This window comes from Pseudophryne corroboree, chromosome 7 (genome assembly GCF_028390025.1).
Source record: "Pseudophryne corroboree isolate aPseCor3 chromosome 7, aPseCor3.hap2, whole genome shotgun sequence".
NCBI classification, from domain to species: Eukaryota; Metazoa; Chordata; class Amphibia; order Anura; family Myobatrachidae; genus Pseudophryne; species Pseudophryne corroboree.
In genome coordinates, this window is record NC_086450.1 from 505,917,173 (window position 1) to 505,936,229 (window position 19,057).

The 19,057-nt window shown below is 43.6% G+C and overlaps 1 protein-coding gene across 7 annotated transcripts in view; it reads left to right on the plus strand.

Annotated features, from left to right (window-relative positions):
* Positions 1-19,057, plus strand: part of LOC134945845 (uncharacterized) — a 183,795-nt gene that overhangs the window by 106,933 nt on the left and 57,805 nt on the right. For all 7 annotated transcript variants that reach the window (XM_063935366.1, XM_063935372.1, XM_063935367.1 and 4 more), the window contains one exon: positions 3,058-3,168. In XM_063935366.1, the coding sequence (XP_063791436.1) occupies positions 3,058-3,168 (111 nt within the window). The remainder of the gene's footprint in view (positions 1-3,057; positions 3,169-19,057) is intronic.

Sequence of the window (19,057 nt, forward strand, 5' to 3'; positions counted from 1 at the left end):
AGGTATGCTGACCGGTGGTCTCTTGACCGCCTATCACGCATACCCAACTCGGTGAATGAGCAAGCCTCCCAATTATCGCTGGAACAAGGTAAAGTGAAACAAAAAAATCACTTAGCCTGTTCTACAGAGGAGGGTGGAGCCAATCATCTGCTCTCTCTTTACTTAAGGTCATGTGACCGCTTGGGCCCGCCCTCAGGCAGATTATTCTACAGTGTAGACATGGGAGGAAGATGGGTCTGTCTCTCTGACAGAGGAGGTAATTCAGACCTGATCACAGCGGGCGATTAGGTCAGAATTGCGCAAGCATATGCATTGCAATGCGCAGGCACGACGGACGGCAGCAATGAGGATCGCCGGTCTGCGACAGGTTTGTGCGAAGAATCCATTTGCACGGCGAACGCAAGAAGTTTGACAGGAAGAAGGTGTTTGTGGGTGGCAACCGACCGTTTTCAGGGAGTGGTTGGAAAAACGCAGGCATGTCCAAGTATTTGCAGGGAGGGTGTCAGACGTCAATTCCAGTCCCGGACAGGCTGAAGTGATCGCAGCGGCTGAGTAAGTCCTGGGCTGCGCAGAGACTGCACAAGATCTGTTTGTACAGCTCTGCTGCACATGCGTTCCCACACTTGCACAGCTGAAAAACACTCCCCTATGGGCGGCGACTATCTGATCGCAGCAGTGCAAAAATCGCCTGCTAGCAACCAGGTCTGAATTATACCCTGAATACTTATAGCTGTCCTCTATTGTGCTGCAGTACTGTGACAGGAGAGACACTAAGCAGTGCTGGCAGTGATATTTATGAACTGTACTGTTATTTATAAACTCAGGTGAGTGTAATAAATCTTCTATCTTTGTACCTCAGAGTCTGAGGTAATGTTAAGGAAGTGTAATACACTTTTTCTACCTCAGAGTCTGAGGTACAAATCACTGCCAAAGGACACCTCATCCCCTCTCACCCCCAAAGCCCCTCCCCCCGAGACTTTTCAGGGATACCTGTTCAGCAAAAATGTTCCTGAAATTGCCCCCAGTTGGCAAAACATGAGGTGCAAAAGTGAATGTGGAGAAATATTCACACAGAGATGCCTGTTCAGGCTAAATGGATCATTCCCTGAATTTGCCTGCAGGCGGAAAAACAACAGTGTCCGCACCAGACTCATGGCTGGCACAGTACATCTGCCGAAAGCTGGCACCATTAGGACACACATTAAGACAGAGGGTTCCAACAGAATGCCCCGCAATTAAATTCGCCTGAGAATGTATGTCCATCATGTACCTCTTCAGTAGACTATGTGTCAGAAGAGATGACTAGGTCCACAGCCTATTCATAGAGCCAAGATCTTCCACCAAATTATCTTATATATCTTAGTCAGAGGTATACAAGTTTTGCCCACATAGCCTGTGATATCCGGATGGTTGGTCAACAGTACTTAGGTCGACAGTCAATAGGTTGAGCACTATTGGTTAATATGAACGAGGTCAACATTGGAAAAGGTCAACACAGTAAAATGGTTGACATGGTACATGTCGACACATGAAAAGGTCTACATGACTTTTTTACACCTTTTTTATTTTTAACTTTTTCATACTTTACTGACCAGGCGGACTACAATTGGGAATAGTAAGTCTTGCCCACAGTATGGTGAGCAAAGCGAGCCACGCAAGGGGACACTGTGCACTAATTGAAGTTCCTGGCCATGTTACGCAAAAAACGACACCAAAAACATTCAGAAATATCATGTCGCCCTTTTAATGCGTTGACTTGTCTGGTGTCGACATTTTCACAGTGTCGACCTTTTTTTTCCATGTCGACCAATAGTGGCCGACCTACTGACTGTCAACCTTATCCAGGTCAACCCATTGATCCATAAACCTAGCCTGTAGAGCAGCCCTAGTTAAAATGACAAATGGGTTTTTAGAATTTATGCAAAGCTCCCAGGTGTACCTGCACTATTTGCCCTGAAGTTGACTCTTCTGTTTGTTCATCTGAGGGTGATATGTCTCAAAGCAATCCCATGAGGCCAATTCAGTTTTAAAATTACTGATGCTGAAGGTCCTTTACTTTTTGTTCAGAAAGCCTTCTTCTGCCGTAGCTCGGAAGCTAAGCAGTGAAAGACCTATCAGTGCTCCGGATGGGAGACCAGGAGCTGTAGGATTTCTCTGCACACTACAGTCTCTAGTAGCCTCTAAATATTTTCTGGTCAAGGTTGATATGTAGAGGCACCCTTATTATTGGGGAAGGGTTTGTTGAACGACCAGTTCTGGAGCAAAGAGTTTAGCCTTGAGGCCAAAGGACATGCCTATTCTGGTAGAAATAGACCTCTTTGGCCCAGATTTCATAAGTGAAGTCAGGGCTCACTACAAGGCCCATAGGTCATGCTCAGATAGGTGGCTCCTAAAAATAACTTCTAACAGACTAAGTATCCTCATTCACTCTCCATAATCAATGAGTTGCATCCCCTTGTTAAACAAAGTATTGTCTATACTGTAGCTTGGTGGAAGAGGAAAATAGATTTGGCAATCCCAACCTCCCATAAACGTCTATTGGGTCATTCAAACTAGAGCTAAATTTAAAGGCACTGAATACACATACAAGACAGAAGGGACTATCTCGTTTTTCTTTAATTATAAATTGGTTATTCCTCAAAACAGACCTATAGGAGGTTATCCAATTGGTCTCAGTTCACCACAACCATTGGTCACTAGGCTAGTTTGTAATAATGAAACCAGCTATTTCAGAGGACTATACTGGTATGTGGTAGCCTACCTACCAGCTGTTGCTTGCTGGCAAGCCTCCCAACGAACAAACAGTAGTTTGCAGGAATCTATGACCTGCAAACTTTATTTGTTCTAGGGAATAGGATTGACACCTACCAACAGCCTAATGCAGAAGATAACCAATATATATCTCCAGTACTAGGATAATTATCAGGGCATATTGTAGTCCTCCATATTTATTGGATGTATTGTATGGATGAGAATCAGGAGTAATAGAGCTGCTATTAACACTTCAAAGGGGAAGAAATTTGTTTTTTCCTACTCACTATAGACTCTTATTTCCAGGTGAGAGAGTCTCCTGTGCAGGCGATATAGTGACGGCCATATTTCTGACCATGGTTATAACACTTGGTGCGGCGGCTGCAGCCTTGTGGTTCCTCATCTATAAGAAAAAATGTAAGTGACTAATATCATTTTCTTACACTGATGTATTTAGCACTGGAAAACCAGTAGGGTCCAGGCATGGACCGTGTGCTCCAAAATAACAGGGACCTGTTTTTTTTTCCGGATAAGTATTTTTCCATTATTATGTACACCATGCCAAGTATACTGGATTCCATCTACATATTACCCCTGTCATTACCCCCACTGCCTCATCCTGCTCCTCATTAATCTGTTTAGCAGCGCTCCTCCCAGTGACTGCATTATGGTTACATAGGTGTCTATGACATGATCACTGAGCACCGGTAGCAATTTCCCTTACATCTGGATAATTGGTTTACATACACCGGATTCTTTAGCAACTGAATTTAGACGTAATTGGCTGATTCACTTAAACATTTAGGGGTATATGCAATTGCCGGCGAATCGCGGCAATTTTTCGCCCGTTTTTTAATTCGACACAATTCGACGGTCGAATTCCGGCAAGTGGGTGCCGAAATTCACCATATTCAATAAAAAACGGATTCGACAGTCCCGCTGTCGAAAAACAGCCGATTTGACGGATTTTGTTCCGTTTTTTAAAAAAACGGGAAAAAACTTTAAAAAAACACGAAAAAAAATTGCGTGGGGTCCCCCTCCAAAGCATAACCAGCCTCGGGCTCTTCGAGCTGGTCCTGGTTCTAAAAATCCGGGGGGGAAAACGACAGGGGATCCCCCTGATAAAGCCTAAAATTTATCCTATATTAAACACTCTAAAAGGTAAATAGACACAGTACGCAATTGGCGTATGAGATACCGTAAGGGTACGCACTTAGCGTAGCAGACGCTTATCCGTGGTCGAGACGCACGAGCGGCACGTTCGCTCACGGCTTAATGCGTAGAGTCAAGCACGCTATAGGCTGCAGACTACCGTAATGATACGCTACCAGCGTAGCGGATGCTCGAGACCACGAGGAGATCACAAGCGGCGCTGACGCTCACAGAATAAAACCTTAATAACTATACCTTAAAGAATGTACTTATACTGTAAACCTTTATGCAGTGATAATGTGTAGATGCAACGCAGTGTAACCTTGTTAGTTTAAAAGCTGTATGAGCGACTGAGACGCTCAGAGAACCCTTAGAAATATAATAAACACTCAAATACCGGTCTAAGGTTCTAACACCTTTAAGGGAGAGAATGAACGTTCAATTGCAAAAGAATATACAGTACAGTTTATACACTACCAGGCTAACATAAATACCTAACAGAATTACTACACGTTAAAATACAATAGCGGCACAATTACATTTAAGGGGAAGGAGAGAGAGAATGGCTTACAACAAATAGGAGGTAAAATGGCTGCAGAGAACTTACGCACAAGGGGAAACAATCGCAAGCGCCTTCCTGGATATCCAGCTCCCGATTATCAGTGAAGAGAACCGTTGAGAAGAGTAGAGTGGAGCTGGCCCAGGTCGGCTTGTCTTTATATACACTACACACAGTACAGTACAATGGTCCCTACATTCTTATTGTTCATTGGACACAGGAATCCGTCTCCGCATTATAACAAAAGGTCATAGGTTGGTTCATACAGGTGGGCTGTGACTATTTCAAACTGCTCAGGTGGGAGGGAAACTCAGGTTTCCCGCCGCATGGGTAATAAACTGCAAATATAGTAAATGTCCATAAACTTCTTATAGTCATAACTATACGCACGAGCGATTAATCTGTTTCTAACCAACACCGGAATATTGCTAATTATATACTCTTCCGATGGATACTAAACACCACTGCGTAACCCCTGTCTGACCCTTCGTATCAAACAAAGAGGGATCTCTTTGTCTCTGAACATGCTATATTAACTAAACTTTCAGATTCTATCAAAGGGACCATAATCTACAAAATACATTATATGACTAAAATATGTAACGATCGAGTCGCATGCTAGATGCACACAAACTCTACCGTAAATGCGCATACCGTGCGCCCGTGAAAGGCGAGTATGCGCACGCACGGGAGGGTTCATGCACGTGCAGCGTACACATGCATCGGGAGAAAACAAGGCAATGTAGGTTTAGATATTTTTCGACTTTGACAGTCCACCCTTTGGCAGTCACCAATAACTGCCACTTCCTAAAACAGTTCAAAAAGAGAAAAATATATGTCATATGTAAATACATTTCTATGATTGGGTAAGGGAGGAGAGAAAAAGGTGGGAAAAAGGTATGACCTAGTGAGATAGTAGAAGCATGTGTGTATGAGTCCATGTTTGGGGGGGGGGGTCATGTATCATCGTGCCGTACGTGTTTTAAATCAAGCTTCGAGGTATTGCGAAGTATACATTTGAATTCCTTCTTATCCCGTATTAAGGGTCTGTGGATGGGCTGTCAAACTTTACCGAGCTCTCTTCCGCTTTTGGGTGTAACAAAATGGGGGAGCACATTTTAGTTGATGATACATGAATGGGGGAATATGTGATTGCTGATATCTGTGCCTATATTCCCTATCGACTATGTGTGTCATTACCTGAAGGTTGTAGAGATGAAGATAAGAAACAATTATGGTAAATGCAGTGATAAACTATGTGAGTTTAATATACATTTGCCGATTGAGATCTTGTCTTGTGTCTTGACTTGTCTTGTCTCGATGTACATGTTGACTGTAGTCTCCTGATGCTTTTGCAATAAACGGTGTGCAAAAAGCTTTCTCAATGTCCATAGACTTACAATCTTTAAAATGTTGGGCTATCGTAAAATTTAAAGTCACTAGGGATATTGGGGGGTCTATGGCATTGTCCATCAGTGTTCTGTATAAAAGGTTGTCAAAGTCTTCTTCCAAGCGGATGTCTTTGTACCTTGGAGGAAAACAAAGGAGAAACAGGTGAAAGAAACGGACCGTGGAATTACATTTTCATCACAACATTGTCTCTATCGTTGGGTCATAAATCAAATTAGTCGTTGTTATTATAGTGTCCTCACTCCTTAGACTCATCACTCGGGTACTACGTTTACACTTTGTTAAAACCCGAACGCATCTAAATATCAGACCGACCAATATGATGACACCCAGAATACACAAAAGAAATTTCCCTACATCCATGATAATACCTTGGGCCCATTCTCCTAAACCAGAGAACCAATTTCGTGGGTTCAACCATGACACCCAACCGGTCAGCTCATTACCCACAGCGGCGAGGGTGAGATTATGTCTCCTTCGGAACTCCCACTTTAATTGCAAAATGTCATCCATCTTTTGGTCTATGACCTCGGCTGGGTCCTCAGTACTGTTTGTAATATACGTGCAGCACTTTATTCCATATTGAGTTGCCAAGGTAACACAATACCCGCCTGTCACAGCTGTGAGATAATTGAGAATCATCCTATGCTGAACCAGTTCTGTTTTGTAGGCTATTGATTTATGGAATCATATTTCTGAATATTAATATTTAATATATCATATATGGTATTTAATATATGGATATATTTTAATTAATATGCGTTATCATATATATCTGCAAATATATTATGTCAGGCTTACAAACTGATAAATAGATGCAGTCCTTATATATATGACTTTTTAATTTATGAAGTTAAGATTCCTTAAAGAGAGTTCAAGCTTGAATATTACCGCTCTTTTTATATGATTATTTATTTACAGGCAGATCAAATCGTACAGAATAAGATATACACAGTAGTGATATATATACTAATTATTTATCTAATGCTTCCTTCGTTATATAACATAAAACAACATGACATAAGTTTCACAAACAGTTCAATTACTAACATAAAGTGTATACTTGCAAGTTACATATCCGTTCCTCCTGCATGTTCTCTCCATGACTTCTTCTCCTCCTGACTGACTTCCTTCCTTCTCCTCCTTCTCCTTCTTCTTCCTCCTAACTATCAGACCTACCTCTTTTTATCCTATATTTTACCAATTCAAACTATCATTTTCTCATAGTTCTCAGTGCAAAATATAATTATAGGTGTGCCATTTACATTCCAAGGTGTCGTAAAACATGCTCTGCTCCAAATTGGATATTCTGCTCAAGCAGGTTTGGTGCCATAAAACGTGTCCTTTCCTTATACTGTACATCAAAGACCTTCCTTTGGTTATTTGAAGTGTAACAATATTTGTTTGCCTGAAGCATGTTTTATCAATGGATGTGATCTCTTTTTGTACTGTTTTATGACCCGTGATCTGACCTACAACTGGACCATTGACCAGCTAGTTTTATAATTACTAGAGGTATTGAAATCTTGATTCTGATCTAAATGTACACCTGTGGATTCCAGTGTCCATGTGATTGTAAATGCATTCTTTATTATACTGTGACCTCTCTAGCCTTATTTATGGCTAGAGCAGAATAAACCTGTTCCCTATCCCTACACTATGTTTTACCATCTTGCAGTAAAACACAAATATACAGTTAAATATATAAACACATATACAAAACTAATTTCTTAAATCAGCTACACATTACCTCATACATTCAAACTTATTTCATATCTATTCCTTACTATATATATCCAGTATACTGTCCACTATGGTAACATCGCCTATTTATAATGAATTAGATTTTGATTCAGACAACATCTATTGGCCTAATATTATACTAAGTGCGGACAATTACCTATATGGCAACAAGGCTTGTAACTCTCTCCCAGTATACCTGAATGTGTCGTCATACATTTCGGTGATATTGTCTAATAAATTTGCAAGCGCAGATATATATCTATAATTCATCACTCCTCTGGCGGTGCGAGTGATATCTAACGCGAGTAGGACTTGAATCCCAGTGGATTCATGGGTCAGGTCAGAGGCCGGATGCTCTGTTCTTTCTATCAGGTGCCGTTTAACGATGTGCTCGTAATGAGTGTGAGTATAAGGAGCTTGGGCACCACGGTGAATATCTTTCATTTTAGTGTGGGATACAGTCATTACCTCAGGCAGTACTTTTCAAAAAATATAACATAACCCTTCTGAGTTTGGGGCAAGCCACTTATACGCCTTCCTCCCGCATATGAAATATGCGTAATTGGGGAGAACATATGGGACTGAATATGTTAGAACCATGTTACACATCTTCCATGTGAATCCTCCTAACCCTAATTCTCCCTGTTTAGTACACGTATCTGTTTGTACGACATGTGCACAGTATCCTGTTGATACTTCTCCAACTCGCATGGTCCTACTTCCTAAAGTGTACCTATACCGGAAGAATCTTCCATGGTCGGCTATCTGGCGTATAAGTTCGGTGTCTATGGGCATTCTGTCGGCTCTGTGTGAAAATGTCATGGTCTGATTACTCCATGACACTTCCCAATTTCCCGGCTTTCGGGGATTGGAAATGTTAAAGCACACTAAGGACCTATCCACATGATATTGGTGGAGCTTCAAACTAGGAGGACTAGAGATATTAAACTTCCTGTCCACCGGCCTCCCACCACTTACCTCAAGTACCTCTCCTACCGTTAAAGGGAATGGTACTAGCCCTGATTTGCTATGGCCTTGAGGTACTTGAGAGCATACCCAACAGTCTGTCTGATTTAATACTTTACCCACTAATGAGTGATAGTCACTCAATGGATGCCGATCCATATGGATATTAAAACTGGATTGACATTTCTTGATGCACCCATCCTCAACTACGTTATTACAATGCCTACAGATGCAGTTTTCTTCAGCTAACAATCCTTCACAATTCCTTTTATTGTCAATGCTATCAGATCGTTTTCTGATACTCGCCTTTACTCGTTGATTATGTTGTTCTTGGAAAACTACGCCTCCATCCTGGTCATCAGAACCCATTCCAGAACCTCTCTCGACCTCCATGGTACTCTCGCCGGAACAGACTGCTCTGGTCAACATCATGGTCAACAGGAAAATCCGGATCACAGTCTCTTGGGGCAAGTCCATCTTATAGGAGGAAATGGAGAAAAATGAGAAGGGGGAAAGAAGTAATTGAGGGAGATGGGATGGGAAGTGGAGGAAAACAATAAAAGGGAACAGGGGATCGACAACTGCCTCCGATCTTATTATTCTCAACGCTCAGGTGCCGTTTCAATCTTCCTGAAACGGACACTCCAGTGATACAACTTCCTCTACCGTCTGTTCCTTATCACGAGACCTCTCTGGATCAGCAACCTTCTTACAATGGGACGAATGAACCCAAGTCTCTCTCTCGGCAACCTTCAATGCTGTCGTACTAATCAATAAGACTTGGTATGGTCCTTCCCATCTGTCAATAAGGCAACCTGAGCGTAGAAAATTCCGTATCATTACATAATCCCCAGGTTCAATGTCATGACAATTACTATCTGGCAGATCAGGAATCACCAACTTCAAATTATCATTCTGATTCCTTAGCTGTTTACTCATCTTAACCAAGTACTTTACAGTCACTTCATTGTTACACTTCAAATCATCCTGAGGGTTAATCATAACATGCGGTTGTCGACCAAATAGAATTTCAAAGGGGGACAGATTAAGAGGGGACCTGGGAGTGGTTCTGATGCTGTATAGTACAATGGGCAAAGCTTCTGGCCATGTCAATCCTGTTTCTGCCATAACTTTGCTCAATTTATTTTTAATAGTGCTGTTCACTCTTTCTACTTTCGCACTCGCCTGGGGGCGGTACGGAGTGTGCAGCTTACTATTAATTCCCATCAACTTACACATTCCTTGAAAGACATCACCTGTAAAATGGGTACCCCTATCACTTTCAATTATTCTAGGGATACCGTATCTACACACAAATTCCTGCACAATTTTCTTAGCAGTAAACATAGCGGTATTTGTGGCCGCAGGAAATGCTTCGACCCAATTTGAAAACACATCTATACAAACTAGTACATACTTCAAATTTCGACAAGGGGGTAATTGTATGAAATCAATCTGTATTACTTGAAAAGGGCCATCTGTAGGTGGGATATGAGATGGCTCTGTTGGTATTGCTTTTCCGATATTCTTCCTCAAGCAGGTGAGGCATGTCATTGCTCTCTTACCCGCATGGGAAGAAAATCCTGGGGCGCACCAATAAGCTCTTACTAGCTTACACATCCCTTCTTTGCCCAGATGAGTCAGCCCGTGTGCTGCTTCCGCTAGACTTGGAAGGTATGCTCTTGGTGCCACTGGTTTACCCTGTCCATCTGTCCAGAGTCCTGAGGACTCCTGGCCATATCCTTTTAACCTCCAAACTGCCTTTTCCTGTGGGGAACACAAATTTTGCATTTCACACAATTTCTGTGTGTTAACAGTATTAAATACCATCAGTTGTGTGATGTCTGTCTGTCTGGGGGTACCAGCTGCTAACTTAGCAGCTTCGTCTGCTCGGCTGTTACCAAGTGATACCGGGTCTTGGCTATATGTATGTGTTTTACACTTGATAACAGCCACTCTGTCGGGTTCCTGTATCGCTGTTAGAAGCCTTTTGATGTGGGCTGCATGCGCTACCGGTGTACCAGCTGCCGTCATGAAATTTCTGAGGCGCCATAGGGCTCCGAAATCATGGACTACCCCGAAGGCGTATCTAGAATCCGTGTAGATATTGGCTGACTTTCCCTTAGCCAATTCACATGCTCTGGTTAGGGCAACCAGTTCAGCAACCTGGGCTGAGTGAGGTGGGCCTAGCGGTTCTGCTTCTATGGTGCCTTGGTCATCTACGACTGCGTATCCAGTACACAAGTCTCCCGAGTCCGTCTGTCTGTGACAACTACCGTCAGTGTAGAAAGTAAAATCTACATCTTCCAGTGGGTTGTCACTGATGTCAGGCCTTGCCGTGAAATTTTGGGTCAGATATTCCATACAACCATGCATGTCTTTTCCTATACTAAATCCTCCTTCACCATCACTCTCATCCTCCACCCTTTGTGCCAGTCCAGGCACACCTGGAAGATATGTTGCAGGATTTAGTGTACTGCATCTCTTTATAGTGATGTTTACCGGGGCCATCAATGCCAATTCCCATCTTGTAAACCGTGCTGAAGAGACGTGTCTGGTTTGAGCCGAATTTAGCAAAGCTGACACTGCATGCGGTATATGGATTGTGAGGTTGTGTCCTAGCACTACATCTTCGCTTTTCGTTACTAGCAATGCTATCGCAGCAACACTTCGCAAGCATGTGGGGAGGGATCGCGCTACCGTATCTAGTAGTATGTAGTATGCTACCGGCCTGCTGGCATCACCATGCTTTTGGGTTAGGACGCCTGCCGCGCAACCAGCACTTTCTGTTCCGTACAGCTCAAAGGGTTTCCCATAGTCTGGCATACCTAATGCTGGTGCCTGCGTTAGGCACTGTTTAAGTCTCTCAAATGCCATCTTAGACTCGTCTGTATGCGAAATCCGATCAGGTTTGTTTGATGAGACCATCTCCTGCAAAGGTAATGCTAGTATGGAAAAACCTGGGATCCAGTTACGGCAATACCCACACATTCCTAAAAACGTTCTGATCTGTTGCTGGGTTTGTGGCAGAGTCATGTCACGAATTGCTTGAATTCTATCAGCGGTCAGGTGTCTCAGTCCTTGTGTCAGACAGTGTCCCAAATATTTTACCCTAGTCTGGCATAATTGCAACTTATCCTTTGAAACCTTGTGTCCGGTTTCTGAGAGATGAAACAGGAGTTGTTTCGTATCTCTCAGGGACGATTCGAGTGAATCAGAACACAGAAGTAGATCGTCTACATACTGTATTAATATTGATCCACTCTCAGGTTGAAAAGACTGTAAACAATCATGCAAAGCCTGTGAGAAAATACTTGGACTGTCAATGAAACCTTGTGGTAAGCGAGTCCAGGTGTATTGAACTCCTCTGTATGTGAACGCAAACAAATATTGTCTGTCAGGGTGCAGAGGTACCGAGAAGAAGGTGGAGCAGAGGTCAATTACAGTGAAAAATTTCGCAGTGGGGGGGATTTGCATAAGGATGACAGCTGGATTTGGCACTACGGGGAACTGACTCTCAACTATTTTGTTAATCCCCCTTAGATCCTGCACTAGTCTGTAACCCCTCCCCCCACTCTTTTTAACAGGGAAGATGGGACTATTGGCAGTGCTGGATGTTCTTACCAGAATGCCCTGTTGTAGCAAGCGCTCTATTACGGGGTACACTCCTAACTCCACATCTGGCTTCAGAGGGTATTGTGGGATTTTTGGAGCTATCCTACCATCTTTTACTTGCACAACTACTGGAGCTACGTTTGCCATTAATCCAGTGTCTTGTCCATCTTTAGTCCAAAGTGACTCTGGTATTTGGGATGTCATTTCTTCTACCTGGGATGGACTCCTATTTATCATAACAGTATGTGACATTAATTTTGATGGGGAGTCTAGCATATCTTGTACTTCCTGAGCGTGATTCTCAGGTATGTCTAAGAATACACCTTCAGGAGTACAATATATGACGCACCCCATTTTACACAATAGATCTCTTCCCAGGCGATTAGTCGGTGCCGATGCAGCTAGCAAAAAGGAATACTTGGTATGTAAAGGCCCTATTGTAATCTCTGCTGGTTTGCTAACAGGGTAGTGCTGTACTACTCCCGTTACTCCCATGGCTGGAATTGTCTTACCAGTGGTTCTCATGCCCACTGTCGAATTTATCACTGATTTGGCCGCCCCTGTATCTACAAGGAAATTTAATGGTTTACCAGCTACATCAATTGTGACCTCGGGTTCACTTCCAAGACTCGCAATTAATTTCACTGGCTGCAGATTACAGGTATGGCCACACCCCTATTGGGTATGGTGACCTCCCTGAATCGCACTGGCAGCAATTACTTGTGGTGGGGGTAGATGGGAACTATCAGAGATTTGCCAGTCTCTTCTTGGGAGATACCTTTTTGTTTCCCCTGCATGTGGCTCATAGCTCCGCCTCTGCGGTCCTTGATCCCAATGTCTCGTATCAGGTCGTTGTCTAGGGGATTGATATGAATTTTGTATTTGTCTTGCTTTACAATCACGTGCCATGTGTCCCTCTCTGTGGCAACAATAACATTTTATACCTCTTGACTTACCCTCAGGGGTCACAGTTCTGGGCTGAGGTGGCCTGGTAGTAAGGGCCTGTATGCTCACAGACATTAATTTATCACTCTGAGACTCCCTGTGTCTGATGATATTCCGATCATGCCCAGCAGCAGCCTCTCCCAATGCATCCACCGACATACCTCTCCAATCAGGCCTAGTGGTTTGTATTCTATTCCTTAAAACCTCTTTTAAACCGTCCATTAATACAGAAACAGCTACTTCCCTGTGGTGTACATTAGTTTTAATGTCATCTATACCAGTGTACCTAGCCATATCCTGCAGAGCCCGGTGAAAATACTCTGGTGTGGATTCACCTTCTTTTTGTTTTATTGTAAAGATTTTATTCCACTTTACTACTGCAGGAAAATATACTCCTAACTGTAAGTTGATTCTCTTTACATTATCCTGATTATACTCGTCTGTTAGTGGTACTTCCTCATCTAACTTGCAATCAGCGATAAACTTTAACGAATCAACATTGGGGGGTAAACATGCCCTCAAAACTGTCCTCCAATCTTTGTTATTTGGCTCTGCAGAATTTCCTAGCTCTCTAATATACTTTTGACATGCAACTAAGTCTTTCCTAGGATCAGGGAATTCAGACATCATTGATCTTAATTCTGCTCGGGAAAAGGGACAGTGCATGGCGATGTTCCTGACAGGAGTTGCTCCTGAAGCGTCAGTTCGCCCATTTGGGACCGCAATTACCCTGACAGGATTAAGCTCAATGATATCATTCTGCGTAGATTCTACAATACTTGGTGTAATGGTTTCTGCATAATGTACAGTACCGTACTTACCAGTCGACGATACCTCACCTATCCCTCCGCTAGGGGCTTTTGTTACCGCTCTGGGGGGTTGGGCTGTACCAACGGTAGTCTCTCTAATGGTGGCTGCTAGGGAGAGTGCTGATATTGTAGTGGGCTCATCCTCTTGGTCATAATCCTGGGGAAAGTTCAAAACAGGGTACAACTTGCACGGATTAGTCTTAGCATTAATTACTTTGGTTACATTATCTTTAACTTCTATACATTTATCATAACCCTGTGTGCCATTCTCTGCAACCAATTTCTCTCCAGGTATGTATGTGTTATGCACACCAGTGCCTGCAGGAATGTACTGGTGTTTGAACTGTTATACACACCAGTGCCTGCAGGAATGTACTGGTGTCTGAACAGAGAGGGATGCAAAACAAATGAACTCACAGACAGACTGGGAAATATGACATAACGTACACAGAAGGTGATAGGGTAACAAAACCAACACAGAGTGAACAGAGAAGCCCAGAGGCTAAGAAACTGGGTGTCTCCCTAGTATTAGAAATGCTCAGATGGAAAAAGCAAGATGTTGTGTTTTAATACGTAGAGAACCCGAAATGCTGTTGCTAAGGGCAACAGCAAAACCCTAAAGGGTTACCAACGGGTGTGGCAGTAAACTCCTTGGTCAGAGATGGAATAATAGACACAAGGAGAGTCTCCACAATCCTAATTCTCACTTGCAGGGCCCAGGTTCAGCTTACTGCCACTAAACTGACACATGGACGCCCTGCACAGTGAGAGAGGATTATGCAGGCAGGTCTGAAAGTACAGCCACAAACCTGCTGGGTTCACAGAATAGCAAAAGAACCTCAGCAGGCTAAACGACTGACTCCAGTCTTACTGCTAGGTCTGGATTGGCAGAGTGTAGTACCAAATGCCCAGGCCTATTTGCAGTAAGCAACAACAAAATACAAAGCTACACAGTACTGGCTAACTTTCAGGAACTGACTAACCAACAAAGATTCAGCAGCATCTGCTTAACCTGAGAAGAGGCCTTATAAAGCAGGTGCTGTCCACGCCCCCCTCAGACCTCACAGACTGTGAGCACAAAAACCAGCACCGGATCCCATGCCTGTAACCACTGCACAGCAAAAGACCCGAACCGGAGTATCAGCTGCGCTCAGGTTACTCCGCTAGCACTTGACTCCCAGTTGCCATGACGACGTGGCAGCACAGGGCAGGAGACCCTAACAGTATGGTGGTGGGGGTGCAGTGGCTATCAGTTTCCTGATAGGGTTAGATCCAGCGGCTTGCGCCAACCCCCTTTGTATTTCACCTTCCTGTTGCCACAATGTTAAATAGTCATAATGTCTAATACGCCTTTTTGAAGATTTAATCAGGCAAACTCTTCTCCTTAAATTCTGTAATACTTCTGGGTTAAAACTACCTACCCGGGAAAACTTCTCCCCGTCATGCACAGTCATCCTTTCCCATTCATTGCACAACATCTCTGTGTGATGACCATATTTCTCACACATTATATACCTTGCCGACCCGATTGGTCGGTTTACCAAATCAACCTGAACCTCGGTTGATCGCCCCTTACCTGAACAACTGGCCCCCATCTTTGCAGGTGCTGCTTTCACTACCTCTGACTTCAAATCAGGGTCTTCAGCAACCCTTACAAAAACCAAGATATCCGGGGTAAGGCTGCGGTGGGGGTTTTGCATCGAGGTCCGCCCACTTAACCTTGCCCACGCTGGCCAATACGGCGACCAAAGTTCCCAGAGGTTCCGTACCCAACCTAGGGCCCCTATGAACGTCTACTTGCTCGGGCGTGTGGGAGTATGTTACCCTCCCCAGCAAGTATCAGTCGTTGGAGTGTCCCTGAGTGATCAGGCTACCTCCCTTAAAATAAAAAAAATTACACAAATCACGTTAACAATGTGCAAGTAGCGTTCTTATGAATATTCAAGACACGCTAATGCACATAATCACATGCGGTACAATCGTATCTGCACACAAGCAACTAATCTTATGTGCGGAACGATCAACAGAATTGAAAATTTCGGCTGCAAATTCCTTCAGCAATGAGCTTTGTTGGCCTATATGGGTCTCGCACCAACCCTCTTCGGTTGTGCTCTCTACTTCTAGTCTACTGTACCTGAACCTCCTGGTCCGTGACCTCCTGGTCTGTTATGTACAGCAGACTCTACTGCTCATAATATGTCGAGACTAACAAGGGACGCCTCCCAAGCCACCCCGCGCTATCACTTTCGCTGGTGTACCTCTTTCTAATTTCCTATGGTTCCCACGTCCGTAAAAAGAGAGAAATCTTATATATACACACTCTTACATTCGAACACTCTTATTTCTGTACAGAATTCCTTTTATTCGGTATTAGTCTAACCCAGAAGAATTGCAACAGAGAAGGTTTTTCTTTTAACTTTAACTTTTGGATTTGAGATAGATTTGCGTTATTATCGCGTTACTTCCTTATCGCCTACTAAAACAATACTATCGTGCGGTTTGTATTATGTGGGCGTATCCGTACGCTCCGTTGCGTAATATACGCTCCGTGCGTCGACCCTTGCGTCGTGTACGCCCCGCCCTTGTAAGGACACGTGTACACAGACCAAGTACGTCCACAGTAACACCACTACACGTTTATCAATGTAAATGATCTTTAAGTGTAATCATTTACTGGACACCACCCAAATCTCCCTTGTATTTCTAGGCGAGACTGTGTGCGTGCTTTTACAACTATTCCCTTAAATATTACTTTTTATCTTTTAACTATTAATAACAACAAATCTATCAGCACGTTATCAATGGTATGTGGCAATCAGGAGAATGAGATACGGACAAATACTACTAAGCAAGAAATACAGGTGTGTGTGCTTATGCATACGTACGCAAAACAGAAACTAAACAGTTTTAAAAGACAATAACGTACTGTTCCTACCTTCCGGTTCCGGATTCCCTCAGCACTCCTTACCAAGCGAAGCAGACGCTTATCTGGTCAGCACTACGAGGGATACCACCTTCCCGCCTTTTGCTGACCGATAATGTCTGCTAAAGTTACTTAGTGCAGATATGTGAAGAGCAGAGGAGCCCCCAATTGATAAAGCCTAAAATGTATCCTATATTAAACACTCTAAAAGGTAAATAGACACAGTACGCAATTGGCGTATGAGATACCGTAAGGGTACGCACTTAGCGTAGCAGACGCTTATCCGTGGTCGAGACGCACGAGCGGCACGTTCGCTCATGGCTTAATGCGTAGAGTCAAGCACGCTATAGGCTGCAGCCTACCGTAATGATACGCTACCAGCGTAGCGGACGCTCGAGACCACGAGGAGATCACAAGCGGCGCTGACGCTCACAGAATAAAACCTTTTAAATAATAATAATAACTATACCTTAAAGAATGTACTTATACTGTAAACCTTTATGCAGTGATAATGTGTAGATGCAACGCAGTGTAACCTTCTTAGTTTAAAAGCTGTATGAGCGACTGAGACGCTCAGAGAACCCTTAGAAATATAATAAACACTCAAATACCGGTCTAAGGTTCTAACACCTTTAAGGGAGAGAATGAACGTTCAATTGCAAAAGAATATACAGTACAGTTTATACACTACCAGGCTAACATAAATACCTAACAGAATTACTACACGTTAAAATACAATAGCGGCACAATTACATTTAAGGGGAAGGAGAGAGAGAATGGCTTACAACAAATAGGAGGTAAAATGGCTGCAGAGAACTTACGCACAAGGGGAAACAATCGCAAGCGCCTTCCTGGATATCCAGCTCCCGATTATCAGTGATGAGAACCGTTGAGAAGAGTAGAGTGGAGCTGGCCCAGGTCGGCTTGTCTTTATATACACTACACACAGTACAGTACAATGGTCCCTACATTCTTATTGTTCATTGGACACAGGAATCCGTCTCCGCATTATAACAAAAGGTCATAGGTTGGTTCATACAGGTGGGCTGTGACTATTTCAAACTGCTCAGGTGGGAGGGAAACTCAGGTTTCCCGCCGCATGGGTAATAAACTGCAAATATAGTAAATGTCCATAAACTTCTTATAGTCATAACTATACGCACGAGCGATTAATCTGTTTCTAACCAACACCGGAATATTGCTAATTATATACTCTTCCGATGGATACTAAACACCACTGCGTAACCCCTGTCTGACCCTTCGTATCAAACAAAGAGGTATCTCTTTGTCTCTGAACATGCTATATTAACTAAACTTTCAGATTCTATCAAAGGGACCATAATCTACAAAATACATTATATGACTAAAATATGTAACGATCGAGTCGCATGCTAGACGCACACAAACTCTACCGTAAATGCGCATACCGTGCGCCCGTGAAAGGTGAGTACGCGCACGCACGGGAGGGTTCATGCACGTGCAGCGTACACACGCATGGGGAGAAAACAAGGCAATGTAGGTTTAGATATTTTTCGACTTTGACACCCCATATTTTTAAAACCAGCACCGGGCTCTGCGCCTGGTGCTGGTGCAAAAAATATGGGGGACAAAAAGAGTAGGGGTCCCCCGTATTTTTTACACCAGCATTGGGCTCCACTAGCTGGACAGATAATGCCACAGCCGGGGGTCACTTTTATACAGCGCCCTGCGGCCGTGGCATTAAATATCCAACTAATCACCCCTGGCCGGGGTACCCTGGGGGAGTGGGGACCCCTTCAATCAAGGGGTCCCCCCCCAGACACCCATGGGCAAAGCCCGAGGCTGTCCCCCCCATCCAAGGGCTGCGGATGGGAGGCTGATAGCCTTGAGAAAATGTAAAGAATATTGTTTTTTTCCAGTAGTACTACAAGTCCCAGCAAGCCTCCCCACAAGCTGGTACTTGGAGAACCACAAGTACCAGCATGCGGGAGAAAAATGGGCCCGCTGGTACCTGTAGTTCTACTGGGAAAAAAATACCCAAATAAAAACAGGAGACACACACCGTGAGAGTAAAACTTTATTTCACACATGTCGACACATACATACTTACCTATGTTGATCAGCCGACTGCCACGTCCCCCTCATCACTGAAGAATCCGGGGTACCTGTGAATAAAATTATACTCACCTGATCCAGGGTCCAGAA